Genomic DNA, 15,683 nt, shown 5'->3' with positions numbered 1-15,683 from the left:
TTTGTTATTTCACCGTGGAATTTAATTTTGAATGAAACCCAAACCTGACTGCACGTATGCATTACTGTGCAAACTTAAGTAACTGCCGATCTGTCATCCGGAGGGTTATGCAGGAGTCGGTCTATCTCGAAGAGCTTTGCTACTAAATAATCCACCGCATAAAATTTTTGGTATTGTTCCAGTGTTTGATTCAAACAATCGGATGCCGTCGAAATATTTAAATAACTGTCAACTCTGTGTTGGTTTAACAGCAAAAGTTGGCTTGCGTCAACATCTCGAACAGATTTATTTAAAATGTGCAAGAAGAGGGATCAAAAATTATGTTTCTAATTACTCCAAGTACACGCTCTTCGTTTCATGTTTTTGTTGTGTTTAGTCGAGAGTAATTGAGACGAGTATTTACAAAAATGGTAACAAATTGTTTCTGTAGCAGACGTATTGCACTGTAAATTGTACTTTAGAGACCGTCAGCCGCCTTACAATATAAACAAGCTCTGGTCACAAGAAACGATAACTCTCCGAAGTCGTTTTACAAGAAAACACACGAACTGTAAACGGCTTAAAGTATTATTAGATGTATTGCTTTTATGGTCTTACAGTCAGTTTCTGTTAACGTCAACTCCTAATACAACATTAATGACCGGTAAATAGTTTACGGTTAGCCAAGGTAAAATTATGGCTCTGCCAAAAATCTGTCAAGTGTGCCATCAAGAATGAAGACACTAGATTAAACACGCCAAGCAAATATTTGGAACGGCGTAACGACTTCAAAACTGATGATCTTGTAGTGTGTAGTTTTACATCGCGAAGACGATGTTTTCTTTAGAAGTGGTTCAGTAGTAAAATAAATAAATGGGTGCAAGTAAACTGATAACTTTGACAGCGACGACAGCTGCCGGGCGTTTTGCGGTAAACATTGGCATAAAGGTGGTTTTATTTGACGTAACGTTACGCAAACCTTGCGCAGTGATTTTAAAGTGAATCACGGATTTTGGCCTGGTTCTGTAAAAATAGATCGTCTTACTATCTGACACGTATAAAGCACAAAATGACGGTAACTTCCCTGTTTATTCATCTCAGAAGTTTGTATCGTGTTGTCGCATCCATCACGTAGATTGTGTTTTACAGGGTTTTTTCATTCGTGCGCTACAATATGTCGGTTGTTTTTTAAAAAAAACTTTCGTCATAAAACATTAGCACCAATAGCACCTTTGGTTTGTTATTGACCAATCGGTTGTATCAAAATAATCGCCAATGAAATCAGAGATTTTGGAATTCAGCGGACACAGAGATGGTGAGAAACACCTAGATTTTGCGACTTGCAAGGAAATCGGTGGGTTCCATCATTTTAAAGAAATCTATTTGACTGAAGTTTCAGACAAGTGGTGCTTAAAAAAATGCAAAAACGATACAAATATTAAATGTTTTTTGTCGAAATTCCAGGGAAATAGAAGACAACTCTTGGAGGGCTGGGGGTGAGTTTAAGAACAAGAAGATTAATGGACGGTCATTTGTAATTATTAATTGTTATCTTGATCAAAAAACAACTTTTAAACTCAACTTCAGTTTGTATTAAGTGAACTTTCGAAGATTTCAAAAGAATAATACTAATAAAATTATAAAAAACACATAAATATGTGGATTGCAATTGATAATTGATAAATGTAGGATTTGCGGAACTGAAGGGAAAACAATTGAACACATCATTTCTTCTTGCACCGTTTTGGCTCAAAGCGAATATAAGAAACGTCATGATATATTCGCTAAAATTATACACATGAATTTAGCTGTTCAATTCAATTTATTAAAGAATACACAACCACATTATAGTTATACACCAGAAAGTTGTTTGGAAAATGATAATTACAAATTATATTTTGATCGAACAGTTTTAACTGACATTCATATTAAGCATAACAGACCAGACATTATTATTTTAAATAAACAACAAAAGCAAGCATATCTTTTAGATATAGCTGTTCCAAATTCACATAATATAACACAGACATATAACCCAAAAATTAATAAATATTTAGAGCTCTCCGTTGCTATGAGAAATGTTTGGTGTTCAGAAAAAAAATCCGATTTTACCACTTATAATTTCAGCAACGGGAATAGTACCGCAATCTCTTTTGAAAAATTTAAATGTTCTGGATTTAGGTAACACATTGGTAGTTGAAATTCAAAAAGGTATATTATTATACTCATGTCACATCGTAAGGAAGTTCCTTAACATTGACACAGAACATAATAAAATAAAACACAACAAAGTCAAAATGTGGAGGCGAGACGCCGGTAATTATGTTGATTAGCACTGCACTATTACTTGATAGTAATATCCGTAATAGTGTATGTACTCCGGCAAAATTGCCTGTAAATTAGTTTTGGATGATATGATATGATATCTACTATTTTACAATTTTTATACACTTTTAGATTTCTTAGATTTTTATTATCGCGCGTTCAAATGAAATCCTGGGCTGGGGAGGCGTTGGAAACCGTCAATTGTTGTGCTTTTTTAAAGTGTAGATTAATTGGAGCATGTTGACAGCTAACCTAAAATTTAGAGCCAAAAAAATCTTTCTTTTTCCTTTCTTTGCAATGTTTTACATTAAAAATAGAATAACTTAACGATTCCTATTTTCGAAGCAAATATCTAAGGCCACCCTTCGCTGAAAACAAACATGTTCAATTATGTCCCGATTAAACGTAACGTAAACAAATGTCATTCGTGTCAAACGGCGGGAAATTCAAACGTTACACTGTTCTAAACGGTTTAATTTTTTTTTTAAATTAAGATTTTTTTTTCTCTGCCATTACGAATTATCGACCAAACTAATTTCGTTCAAACGTTCTAACTCTGATTTCCTCGTCCCGTTGCTATTAAAATCTCAGTTTGTCCACATCGATCCTTCTTTATAATCTATTTACCACGTAAATAATTTACAATTGCATATTTATAGATTATCGATCGGGCCTCCATCTCCTCGAATCAGTCTCCTAGACATCCTCTTCTCTTTAGTTACACGATCCCAAACATAAATACGAGACTCTCTAATGGTAATTAATTGAACAGGACCTCAAGTCAGACAAAACGCGCTAACTAAATTTTCGTGAATCTCTCATTAACATCAACAACATTAAATCACAACAATTATCGCTCCGACCATAATTTCCCCCGACTGTCATAAAAAATACATCCAAAAAACCGATAAGAAACGCATTACGTAACAGTCGTTATTGTTAACCTAATGCAAATAATGGGAGGTTAAATAAATTTTAACGCTCCACATATTATGCATTCTGCACGGGCGTGAAATCGGGGATGACCCGGAGTCATGCAAAGCGATTTGAGCTCCGGCAAAAGTAAATTTGATTCTATTTATTATTGTTTCGCTACCATCAACATCCACTCGATATAATACTGTATTCCGCAGTGCCGGCGGATTTTCTTTCCGACAGAGCATCAAAATAAACAGACATCAATGATAAAATTTAGAACAAAAATATTTACTTTACATTTTGTTCTGTGATTCAATATTAGTTTTCAACTGATAAACCACCGCAAAGTTGGAATCTACCGGAAACGAAAACACGCCACCATATCGCCGCCCCAAAACTCGATTAAAAGTGCATTCCAAACGGTATTATTCAACAATTAACTGCACGTTACAATATCACAACGACCGTGTTCCCGTGTGTATGAGTTTAGTGCAGATTTATTATTTATTTAATGCACCTACAAAGCTTGTGGCTTAATCACTGTCGGTAACGACGCCACTGGTGAATAATGGGAAATAATGACTCACGTCGAGTACGTACTTTTATCAGCTTTAATATATTTTTTCCAAACAAGAAAAGAGAACTTTTACTGACAACTGTTGCAAATTGACTTGTCTGACAACAAAAGAAGCCATGAAATCGTTACCTATACAGGAAACCGATGGCAGAATAGGAACGACAGTGGAAGAAATCTCTGCTTCAATCTAAAATCAATAAAAAACCTAAATCAACAGTAACAATGAAGCGTCGACTGGTACAGTTCCGATTATATTTTACGCACTGTAGGCGTCGTTGTCATTTCGTCAAAATTTAACAGGATGATGTCGAGCTCACACGGCGAAAATTGAAAACGTGACTCGATCAAGCCCGATCGCAATTTAATCCAAAACTGTAGTTATTTGAGATAATGTCCGCATTAATGTCTTAAGACTTTTCAAAAAAAGATTTGATGTTTGTTGATACAAAATCCAAGCCATTCATCGATCACGGATTATTATTATTAATCAATCTCGGACAGATATTATACAAAATAGGAGAATTAAATGCAGAAACAATAAACTATCGATTAAGCCCACGCCTTCGAGTCTCGTTTATTTAACTGATTAGACAAAAGGTGTACAATCTGCGATCAACAATTAAAACTATCAATTATTTAATAAATCACACAACTAATCCATTATTTCATCAATCACATGATTAGAATTTATTTAAAGGATTACATTTATTTTCATGTGGTGCAAGTAACGTTTCACAATTGATTTTATTTAAACCCAAGCACCTATCAGTTGTAAGTCATTTTGTCGTAATTATATCTAATCAAGTCGTCAATACAAATTTGGGAAAAATATTATCGAGATAAATAAATCCGTAACCTTCACGTTGATAAAACCTCCGAATGAAACAGTGAAAGTTGCATTTTTTCGACAAAGAAAGTCATAAGATCTGGTTGCAATGTTAGAAAAAGTGCAGCAATTTGATTTCTAATTGCAGACAGAAATATTTGGGTTGACGTAAAAACGTAAAGGTCAGACTCAATTGTTGTAGAAAACATTAATCGAATCCCAAATGTTGTTTCACAGCAAATTGTTCGAAGAACAAGAACGGATGCGTTGACCGGCACGTTCGCCTGATTTGAACCCACGGAAAACGCATGGGCTTTTATTCGGACTTGGATCTATTAGCGTCAACATTTTTTCTAATCCGTGTCTACAATAAATTTGGGAAATTAATTGCAGTAGAGAGTATAATCTACTTTCAAAATTTATCACCGGCTTATTTGGTATTAAAATGTCAATTTTAATAAGGTTCTTTACAGTTGTCGATGGATCAAAGAAACCAAATTTATTTTCGTGTTCGTTTCCTGAGATACATAACCGGGAAAGTGGTATATAACTAAATATCTAAACTTTCCTGGTTATGTACCTAATTTGACATCTGTCAAAGATAACCTTAAAATTTACAATAAATTAATGTTTTTTAAGACTGTGCATAAACGAACACGAAAAATGTAATTCAATATTCGTGCGCTGTCACTTTTCAGGTATTCGGCCTGTTTTGCAGCACTCGGCTGACGCCTCGTGCTTCAAATTTCGGCCTCATACCTGAAAAGTGATCTGACTCATATGAAAATAGCTATTCTTTACGATATTGCCGTCAGGTGCACTGCAACCTGCCCAACTTGTGCATTTTGATATTGATTTTGAAAGAACAAACATTTCAGCCGCAATTACGTATTTACGATAATTAAATGCGTTTACAGCAAAATAAACATAAATGGGATTGCAGTCAACACTAATTTGACGATTTTATCTATTTATTTAGACCAGACGCGGCCGAATTGACTCTGCACTTTCCGCACGTGAACATTTCAAAGGCCAACAAATTTTTTTCAAATATTTACTTCAACAGAAAAACACCAGTTGAGCAATAGCCACAATATTTAGTCGTACTGACGTTACATAATTATGAAAACTTGATTCGCATTTGTCATCAAATCAGCAATAAAACTGTCTACTCAGATAATTCTGGATATAGAAGCGGAGTGATGACCTTTGGGCTCTAAACTCTGGTGATAACCTCGGCGCTGCAATCGTCGTTCTATTATGTAAAAATGAACAATTAAAGAACGTTCACAATAGCTTGGAGTATAAATAACGCAACCCAATTCTATGGTATTACGCCACGAGTGCTTTGAATAGTACTAGGTAATTAAATTCCGAGTGTGCGCTTCCTGCAATGTCGTGTGGGGTTTTCGTTTACTGACCTGTGGGTCTTCTGCAGGAACCGCTTCCTGAAGCTGTTGTAGGCCGATCCTGCAGCGTCCTCTTGGACGTACTTGACTCTGCCGTGGGATGGTACCAGATGGTGGCCTGACATGCCCAGGTCCATCTGGAGGTCCACCACCAGCAGGAAGGTGAGCAGGACGGCGGCGACACTCACCCCCACTATAAATCGTTCTTTCAGTTTCATCCCTCCGCGGAACATGTTGACCGTGACACGCGTCCGCACACACTTCACCGGAATATCACTGTTGCACCATTCGGTCGGCGGTTCTGGCTGTTGGCTCGTTTCTGGGCGGACCTCCGGGGGCGGCGAGTACTTGAGCTTGGTGCGGATGACACGATCTGGCCGCACCTGAGGAGCTTCTTCGACTGGCTGCGCCGCACGCCGCGGTACTACTTGTTGGGGCTTATCTCTCGGGTGATCGATCGGAGAAGTTGATCGATTTGTTTTGGTGATTGATTTGATGCTCTTGAGGAGTTTGGACAGGTCTTTGGTGCCGTCCAGGAGTTTCCGCTTCAGCGGTGCCTCATCAACTGACCGCGACTTGGTCGGGGGGAGCTTGCGGGCCGGCTTGGGGCTGTAGTGCTCGTGGATGTAGCCCTCGGGGGCGGGATTTTCCTCGCTCGACAGTTGCCGGTACTTCCGCGCGAGTATTATCGAGTTTTCGACAGTCTTCTTCGGGTGGTGAGTGGTACTGCTGGTGGTGCAGCCGTTCGGGTGGAATGTTCGAGGTTGTTGGGCCGCAGCGCCTCTTGCACATGGCAGCCCTGGGTTAGGCGGACCCTCCAGATTATCCCCCGCTTGTTGCTACCGGACTGCGTCCTGGAACAAGATCGTTAGGTCAGCGAGAGTGAAATCGACAAATCAACCGGAAAATCCGGGACGGTCTTGTCGGTGCCGCTTTTTCCCCCAACATCAATCGTCGGATTTTACTCGACGGGGAATATTGGCCCACCTGGGGCAGACACCCCTCCCAGTTCATTAACCGAGAGTTAATACCAACAAAGACGGATTATCACACCTTATTGCACAAAGAAATTAATTCGCGATAAAACTTGACATCCCGATGTATCAATCGGAGATAGCTGGAATTCACTTGATTCATCGCAATCTTATCTTGATTAAAATATTTTGAAGAATTCCCCCTCTCGCGTAGATTAAATTTGAAATTTTGACGGAATTTAATATTGCCCCGGAGCTTAAACAAGTCGGTTTTATTAAAAACATCGTCGTGAGAGTGGAATACAAATAACTGTGAGTAGTGTACAACCCACGGTCTCGCTAATATTCCAACAATTAATTTCATTTCTGTAATTTTCTCGTTTCCATCACATACAACGTCGAGCACAGTTGACTTTATTACACTTTGTTGGGGCAGCTTAATAAGGGAACAAATTTCTCAAAAAAAAAAGATGTAATTATTTTAATGCATCATTCGAGCTTCGCTTTGATGTTTCCTTATCATTCAGTTTGTCCGACGAGGGTATCGCAAAAATTCTGATAAGATGTTAGTTAAAACATAAATACGCTTTTAAATCAAAAGCATCAGCGAATTTGTGTAATTAGGAAAAACACTAAACACCATAATATTCTGGTGTGGGAATTATTAAAATCACGAGGGAAAAGTACAGTGTTGAGCACTCGTAAACAAATTTTCTCCAGAGTGTTTACGCATTGTTCAGAGAAATGCGTGTACGTTTTATAGTAGACTTCATAGTTTCAAAGAAAAATACACAATTGAAATAAACAACGAAAATCGTGAACATGTTAAAGCTATTAGCCAATCATAATATGCAAGTATTAATTGATAGCAAGTATCTAATTAAAAACGTACTGTTTGTCAAGATATTGTCACTCACTATTGTCTTGCTTTTTAAGACTGTACAGCTAATTTAAATTTACAATTCAATTGCAGGATTCTGCAACAATGTGGCGGATATAAAACAGTTGTAAACATTTTTGTGGCGAAAACATAAAGATTTGAAAATAGTGCACTAAAATCTATATTTTTAGAAAATCGCCAGAAATCACAGTTTTTACGGCATTATAATTTAATGGAATGTAGGTGTGAAGCATCAAGTATAAAACGTTACGACAGGATAAAACTACAACGAAAAAATGCCAGAAGTCGGATGACGTAGCTGTCATTTTGAACAATAATTTTACTAGAGAAGTACCAGGTGATCAAAAAGAAAACAAATCCGAGCAGGCGTTGCAAATTATTATCGGTCATGTCGTAGCGAAATCCTATGCAAATAAGCGTTCATGGGCGTCCACAATTTGTGGTCTAAAACGCTAATGTATAATAAATTATACCTTATGAATTTTATACGTCGAAATTGTAATTGTGCATTTTATTATTAATATGTGATAATGGAGAAAATTTATAAAATAAACAAAAGCTACATTTTACATTCGTGAGAATGGGTAATTTACCAGCTTTATTTTCAAACGCGACGCCACTGGTAAGCAGATTTTTCGGTGAAATGTCAACGAAACGTCAGTTTTGAAGCAACGGTATTATGTTAACCTTGACGAAAAACTTTCAATTTCGACAAAGTTTACATACGTTTCCTGTAATTGTAGCAACAATTGAAGATAAAGCATTAATTATTAAGAATTAATTAATTAATAATAGATTTTTCGAGAGATAGGCAACCAATAAAACGACTGTATATAGTAAGTATACATATGTATGTGATTAAGCTAAGGCAGACGTTTTCGATAAAACAAAAGATGAGGTAGCACTCTTTATTTTTTCTTGTTGATCACTCTGTAGTTCATCTATTTTAAAGTTATTTCAAATAATATTTCAATTCCCTGATCATGTTTTTGTCGACTACTTATTATTATTATTATTAGTTATTAGAAGAAATTATAAATTGCGCAACTAAGATTACGCAAGTGTGATTGTTTACACGATTTTTGAACCTGAATAATTTAACACTTCGCAAATATGTTTTCATGTTAATTAATAAATAAAACTAATCAGAATTTTTTAATAACATTTATACACTCTCGATAAAAAGACTAAGTGAATGTTTGGGAGGCAAATTGTGAGTAGACCATTCTAGGAAGAAAAGATCGTGTAGGAACGAGAAAATAGAAACAGCAAATAGGAGCCTCCGTTCGTCATGAAAAATAAAAGATGGGTCGTAGATTGATGCCTACAGCTTTAAATGTCAAATTCAAAGTAGGTCACATCTGTCAATATCATGTGGGACTTTATCTCCAACTGTGATCTATTATATTTTATCTCCAACCATTTGAGGGTATTCAATTCAAATAATGGTGAAAATGGTCACTACTCAAGTCCTATAAATAGATATTCCACAAGGAATCATCTATTAATTTTTATTTTTGTACAAAACCATGAAGCCAGAACACTTAGTGGAGGACACTTCTATTTTCCCAAAATAAAATATTTATTTCAACAAGAAAATGTAAGAAATCACTCAAAAGAAGTCAGCTGTGACACTAACAGCGTCGTGGAGTTAAAACCCCGTCACAAATTTACTTTACTTTTAATTTAATAATTAATTGTATGCGTCAATCTATTTAATTAACTTTTGCTTTTCATGAGCTGCTGAGCTCCAAAACTATTTTCGTCGTAATTGTATGATTCGATCTACGAATCGACTTTGCTTTACACGGTTAAGTGAATTACCATATTTTTCGACCCGATAATGTAAAACAGTGGCTCTGGAAGTTGTAAACAACTAAACTTTTTTTGAATAATTTGCCACACTTTTCATTCATCTACGGCAAACTTTTAACACAGTTTTTACCTTTCCTTTCCCTTTTATTAATAATCCTCTTCACTTTTATTCACTTTCATTTCTTTATATTTTCATAAATATTAAATAAAATGAACTCATTTTGTAATCTTTTGAACATACATTATGGTGTCTTGGCAACGAGTGTTCAAATAAATTTGTGATCAAGCACGCCGTGGTTTTCTCTATCTTTTCGTCTTTTCAGTTGACGTTTTGTTGACATTAATTAAAGTTTTCGGTTCGTATTGATGGTCGTTCACTTCCACTCTTTCGTCCTACACTTCCTGTCTCACGAAATATTTGACAGCTGATGAAGCTACCCCATACGTTAACGGAAACAAAAGCAAGCACCAGGCCTCTTCATCACAAATCTTTTTGAACACAGGTTACCTTCATTATTCTACTAGAAATTTCCTAATTCTCTCCTTTCTTTCCTACCGAACAAATTTAAGATCTATACAGGTTGTATGTAAAATGCGTGTGTTAATTTTAACACGTAACAGAGCTTGTTCAATGAAACGTCTTTTCTATTGGTAGGACAAAAAGTCTTGGAAAACTTTTGCGAATTTTGCAAAATGGTATAAAGAAACTTTAATAAATTAGCGCATTCTTCCATTGGTTAAAATTAACACACGTATTTCAGATACACCCTGTATATACCATTTTTCTAAATATGTCATTATATATTTCTCTCTTCATTCTATTCTTAATAGCACTGTTTAAACAAAATATACTTAAATTAAGATAACTCAATATGCCAAATTTAAGTTCAGTACACATAAAATACTGCTAATAACTACCCACATTGAGTGACGAGTAAAAATCACACTTCCTTATCCATCAAAAAATAAACCACATAACTAAACTTTTACAAGACTATTTATTATGTAGTACAGTATCGATCGGTCCCGCTTTTCTCTAGTTACAACCAAGTTTTATTTCCTTTACGAATATTCCTAAAACAACTTCTTTCCCTTGGTTATGTTTACGCAAATATTAAACGTCGGTGTTTACAAACATTCTACAAGTCAAGTCATGTTAGATCAGGTCAGCTCGCCTATTATAATATCCTTAGGAAATTCTACAACGTCATAAAATTTACTGTCGAGAACATTTACACGGTTTTTACGAATTAGACGACACTTCAGGATCAACTATTTTAACTCCTCTCGGCTCCTACTCCTTGTGCACATAGTTTACTTAAGATTCTTCAAATATTTGGCAAGACATGAACTTCCTACAGTCTAAAGGTAGAAAGTTGTTATTGTTGTTTTTTTAGTCAACTATATTTGTCCACCGTTATTTCCAAATAATTTCTACTCATCTATAACAAACTCTTCAGTGTAAATTAAGTTGTTATTAAATGAAATTGTTCTTGCAAATAAATTTTCATTGCTATTTACTTAACACTGTTGGTGAGAAGTAAAGTATGGAGAATAGTGCATTTTAACATTATGCCCCACGTTGGGCGCCACTTTTAACAGTGTTTGTGTTGTAAATTGTTTATTTACATAAAGGTAAAGAAAGTTAATAAAGGTTTGTGGTGAGACTCTCGAGGGAGCTCGAATGATCATATGAATAATGATTGATTTGCCATTGTGTGCATTTCTTTTATAGCCTGGCTGGGGATGATGCGGCTCGATCTGACGGCGCGCAGCTCCGAAAGGGTTAGTACGGGGCGCTCTGGTACTAAATCCGTGATTTATGCTACAGCATGATCATTTTTTATGAAAAGAAATGTTTCTAATGATAAAATAAAAAAGCTATTTAGGCTACATTGTAGAACAAATATAGTAAAAAAAAATTATAGTATTGTAATGAAAAAAGACGTGAAGTAATCATAAAGAATTGTCCCATCTGATTTGAAAAAAACTTGATATCGCTTCCGGAGAAACTCGATCCGAGAGCTCATAACAGGGTGAGTAAATTGATATTTAGTAATCATGCCGTGCTGCAGAATCTCATGATTTTCTCTCTTATATTTCAAAGACAAATGACTGGGACCTAACCTTGACTACCCGAGCTTCCTGGTTTCCTCCCACGTCCATGCAGCCGCATTTTTAATCAGGAAATATCTCAAACGTAATTCGATTAATTGGCGACAAATTCGTCGTGAAATTGATCTGAACGGGCGGCACTAACCAAACTAATAAAAACTTCGGTGCTAAACCCGAGTGACAACGTTCGTGTTTGCGCTTGCATGTAATTAGAATGATCGAACAGGGTCGTAAACATTTTACAGCCAATATTAAAGTAGTTTAATTGCAGCATCGCAATTGTTAAACGTTTTTCATTTTTAATTAAGCGCGAATCGAATTCGTTGGCCGCAGAAACGACCGTCCCCCGCCGCCATCAAAAAGCCCCCGTAATTACGTAATTAATTTCGTCGTGGCCACACGAAATAAATTAAACAATCCGTCGTAATTATCGGCGGCTTAATTGCATTATGCAGGAGCGTAAAATCGAATTTATGAAAACGAATAAAACTGATGCACCGCAACGATAGGATAATTACGTAGGAAGGGAACATCGAAGCATGAATGTGAATAAACACAATGAACGGAAGTTGATCAGATTATGACGTCGGCGGTAAACAACGTCTAAATTCTGGATAAACCGCGACGGCCGAACCGCCGCCGCCGAATAATCTCTCGAAAATCCCCAAATTGAGTTGTAACATTTAAATTGTGTAATTATACGAGGGGTCCCGCGCAAGGAACCTTCTCGGGGGCGGCGTCCCCGCCGAAATAATAATAAAGCGGCCGACGAAAGTCGAAACCAAATGAAAAATTCCTGGTCCCCCTGTTATTGTTTGCTTTCGCCGGTTCGTAAATTTTTAATAAAAAGATGTGCAAATAAGCCCTACGGGGGACAATGGCAGCCCGTTCGGTTCCTTGCTCGATTGTATTTCCATTCCATTAAACAGAAAGAAAGAAGTGACACTGGGACCGTGATTGGAAGTGAATGGACGCGTCTGCGTGATGAAATTCGCACGACTAAATAAAACGTCTCCGCGAGATGTGTACATTCAATAAAAATCAATGGACGTACATACAACATGACATCCTTCTTCCTGTCGACGATTTTATTTTACTTTATCCCCGACAAATCAATTTGCTGGAAACAGCGACGTTCCAAAGCTTTTTATCTCGGAGCGGAGCGAATAAATCAATCAATTCAACAATAACAATAATTACTTCGATTTTATAATTCCACTATCGTGCTTAAGCCGCGACGGTGATTAATCGACGATTGGTAGGCCTTGAAGGGTGATTTGGCGGATTAATAAATTGGTGGATTTTATCACGGAGATAAGGGAAACTTCTCGGATAGGGCAGACGCGAACTTCCGCTGGCAACAAACAGAGAAAAACATGTTTGATGTCGACATTGTGGCTTTTGAAGTTTAGGTTCACAGGTTGAGAAAATATTTACATCTCAGGATTTTATTGTGGAATTTAGAACTGGTCGCAACTGGTCAACTGATAAGAAAAATAAACAGCCAAGAAAATATCTAACTAGCAAGAAGTGTGATCGTAAATTCTTTTAATTTTACAATACATAAATCTAAATATGTACTAGGAAAGAGTAAGTATGAAAAAATGGCTTTCCAAGAATTTTTTTAAAACGAAGTAAAGGAATAAGATTTTTTTATTTCTGAGTTGTTAAAATTTTTAAATTAAACAATACGACATTTGGTAGTAAAGCTGTCTATTGAATTAGGTTACGTTTTTCTAAGTTTGAGGTTATAAATAGCGTCAATGTCTAGTGTATTGTTGTAAGTTTTACTACTCAGACATCGCGGAAAATTCATTTCTATATATTTTTTTTAATATTACCACGAACCAAATTTCAAAACAAGATTCTACAAGAAAAAATTACAATGAAAATATTTTTCTGAATCAGGAGTTTGATTTGATTTTAAAATATATCTGTAGCTGATTAGCTAATAAAGACATATTATTATTATTATTATTATTATTATTACTTTACGTCTTATTAGAATTAGAAATCTGTTTGTTTTAAAATGCCATGTACTTATTGTACCGACATTCTTCCAAAAGTTATAAAATAAAAGTTCAAACCCATTGCGGCTCAATATTAAAATAATATATTATCATACAAGTGCTATAAGACGTTATATTGGCGCACGGCTGTCACAAAAAAGGAAGCAGGGCAATATGACTTATAAAACAAGCTTAACATTTTTTTCTATTTTACATTTGTTGTGAACTTTAAATTTAAAAAATCTGCAAAAAATAAATATGTATAGGGATTTTTGGGGGAGTTGGTACTACTAACATGACACTAATAGAACATTTTAAAATCTAACTGAAATTTGCAAACTTCATTGTGAATGTGTGTAACTAACAAATTGCATGAATTATGCACAATATGCAGTAATTGCACAATTCAAGGAAACAATTAATAAAAAAATGTCTGCTTGGAGGTGTCGTTTATTTAAATTTTAACTAATTTCAATGAAATGTTGGTACATGTGATAGTATTACATTTCGCTACAAGGTTTTCAGATTTTGGGGTTATGTTTGAATGTTTGTCTTATTATCCAACAGTTCAAGGCAATTCAAAGTTACCAATCTCACAACGTAAAAATTTGAGTATGGAAAATAACATCCGTTTAGGTTTCGTAATGAGTTTATTGTGAACACAAAATAGAACATTAATTGAAAAGGACAAACAATATCTATGGTACCATTCCAAAATCCAAAAAAAAAAACAAGGGATAACACCTTATTTTTCAAATTATTAACTAAAGTCCATTCAAAAATCAAAAAACCACCAACGTCGCATTTTCCTCGATAATTACTATCGGCAACACTGTCTAGTGCAAAATTTGGTGAGACTTGTAATTTTGAGGTTAAATGTTTATTAAGTGTCTTGTTTTTCTGGGCATGTTTAAGTAAAAATAATAAGAATCAATAAATAAATTAAACGTGCTGCTAATAAAACAATTTGAACGAAATTCAAAGCAATTGAATTTTATTTTGAATCAAATAAATGTCATAATTTATAGTTACCAACATAATATGAAAAAATATCTACCTAGGCCCTAGGGTCTTTTAAATTTTACCAACCTAAAGCAACAGGTGGTGGTTTTTTGATTTTTTTACGTAAACATTTTTCAGGATATTAAATTTGAGTTTCAATTCTATGGGCGGTAGGGTCTACTCAAAAAAAAAAAACAATTTTTATAGCAAATTTTTTAGAAATTCCTCATTTAAGAAAATAATTTGGTAATTTCCTGATCAAAATAAGACGCACTTCCCAAAAATTGGTAAATTTGGCGTCAACTTTATTTTCGTAAAACCTCAAACGCACTGATCTACACGCCAGATGGGGCCATACCACGAGTGAAACCTCCCAATGTGGGTCAGCACCTTCTGTTTTCGTTTTCAAGACAACACGCGTGCGATAAAAATTACAATAGGCCACGTCCCTCATCGGTAACTATCGGAAGTCGCCATCTAAGCCGCGACCACACCAGTTGCATTAGAACTGCCATCAGATTAAAATAATGGCCAGAAACATCCATTACAGCCATCTGATACAACAGTACTTAATGAGAGTGCAAATAAGCCCCGGATTTATTTTAATCTCTTGTTGACTCGTTAAACTTGGAACAATGGAGAAAAAACGAAGAACAAACACCTGAAAGCGTTTTTTTTTCTTGCGCTGATCAATTACAAATCAGGCCGACAATTATAGCCTTACTTGACGGCGTTGTTGTTGAGTTAATTGTCCCGTTCGGACGAAGATAAATCACTCCGGGTGCTTGACAGGTGGGTAATGGATTAATTACGACGGGACAAATATTGACCCC

General features: G+C 35.7%; 1 protein-coding gene across 2 annotated transcripts in view; it reads right to left on the bottom strand.

The window, feature by feature from the left end:
- Window positions 1–15,683, bottom strand: part of LOC138138062 (extracellular serine/threonine protein CG31145) — a 112,754-nt gene that overhangs the window by 60,940 nt on the left and 36,131 nt on the right. For both annotated transcript variants that reach the window (XM_069057791.1, XM_069057792.1), the window contains exon 2: window positions 6,047–6,888. In XM_069057791.1, the coding sequence (XP_068913892.1) occupies window positions 6,047–6,267 (221 nt within the window). In that variant the 5' untranslated portion in view covers window positions 6,268–6,888. The remainder of the gene's footprint in view (window positions 1–6,046; window positions 6,889–15,683) is intronic.

Source organism: Tenebrio molitor, chromosome 9, assembly GCF_963966145.1.
Source record: "Tenebrio molitor chromosome 9, icTenMoli1.1, whole genome shotgun sequence".
Lineage (NCBI taxonomy): Eukaryota > Metazoa > Arthropoda > Insecta > Coleoptera > Tenebrionidae > Tenebrio > Tenebrio molitor.
Note: the sequence above shows the minus strand (reverse complement) of the source record. Positions and strands in the feature narration are given on the sequence as shown.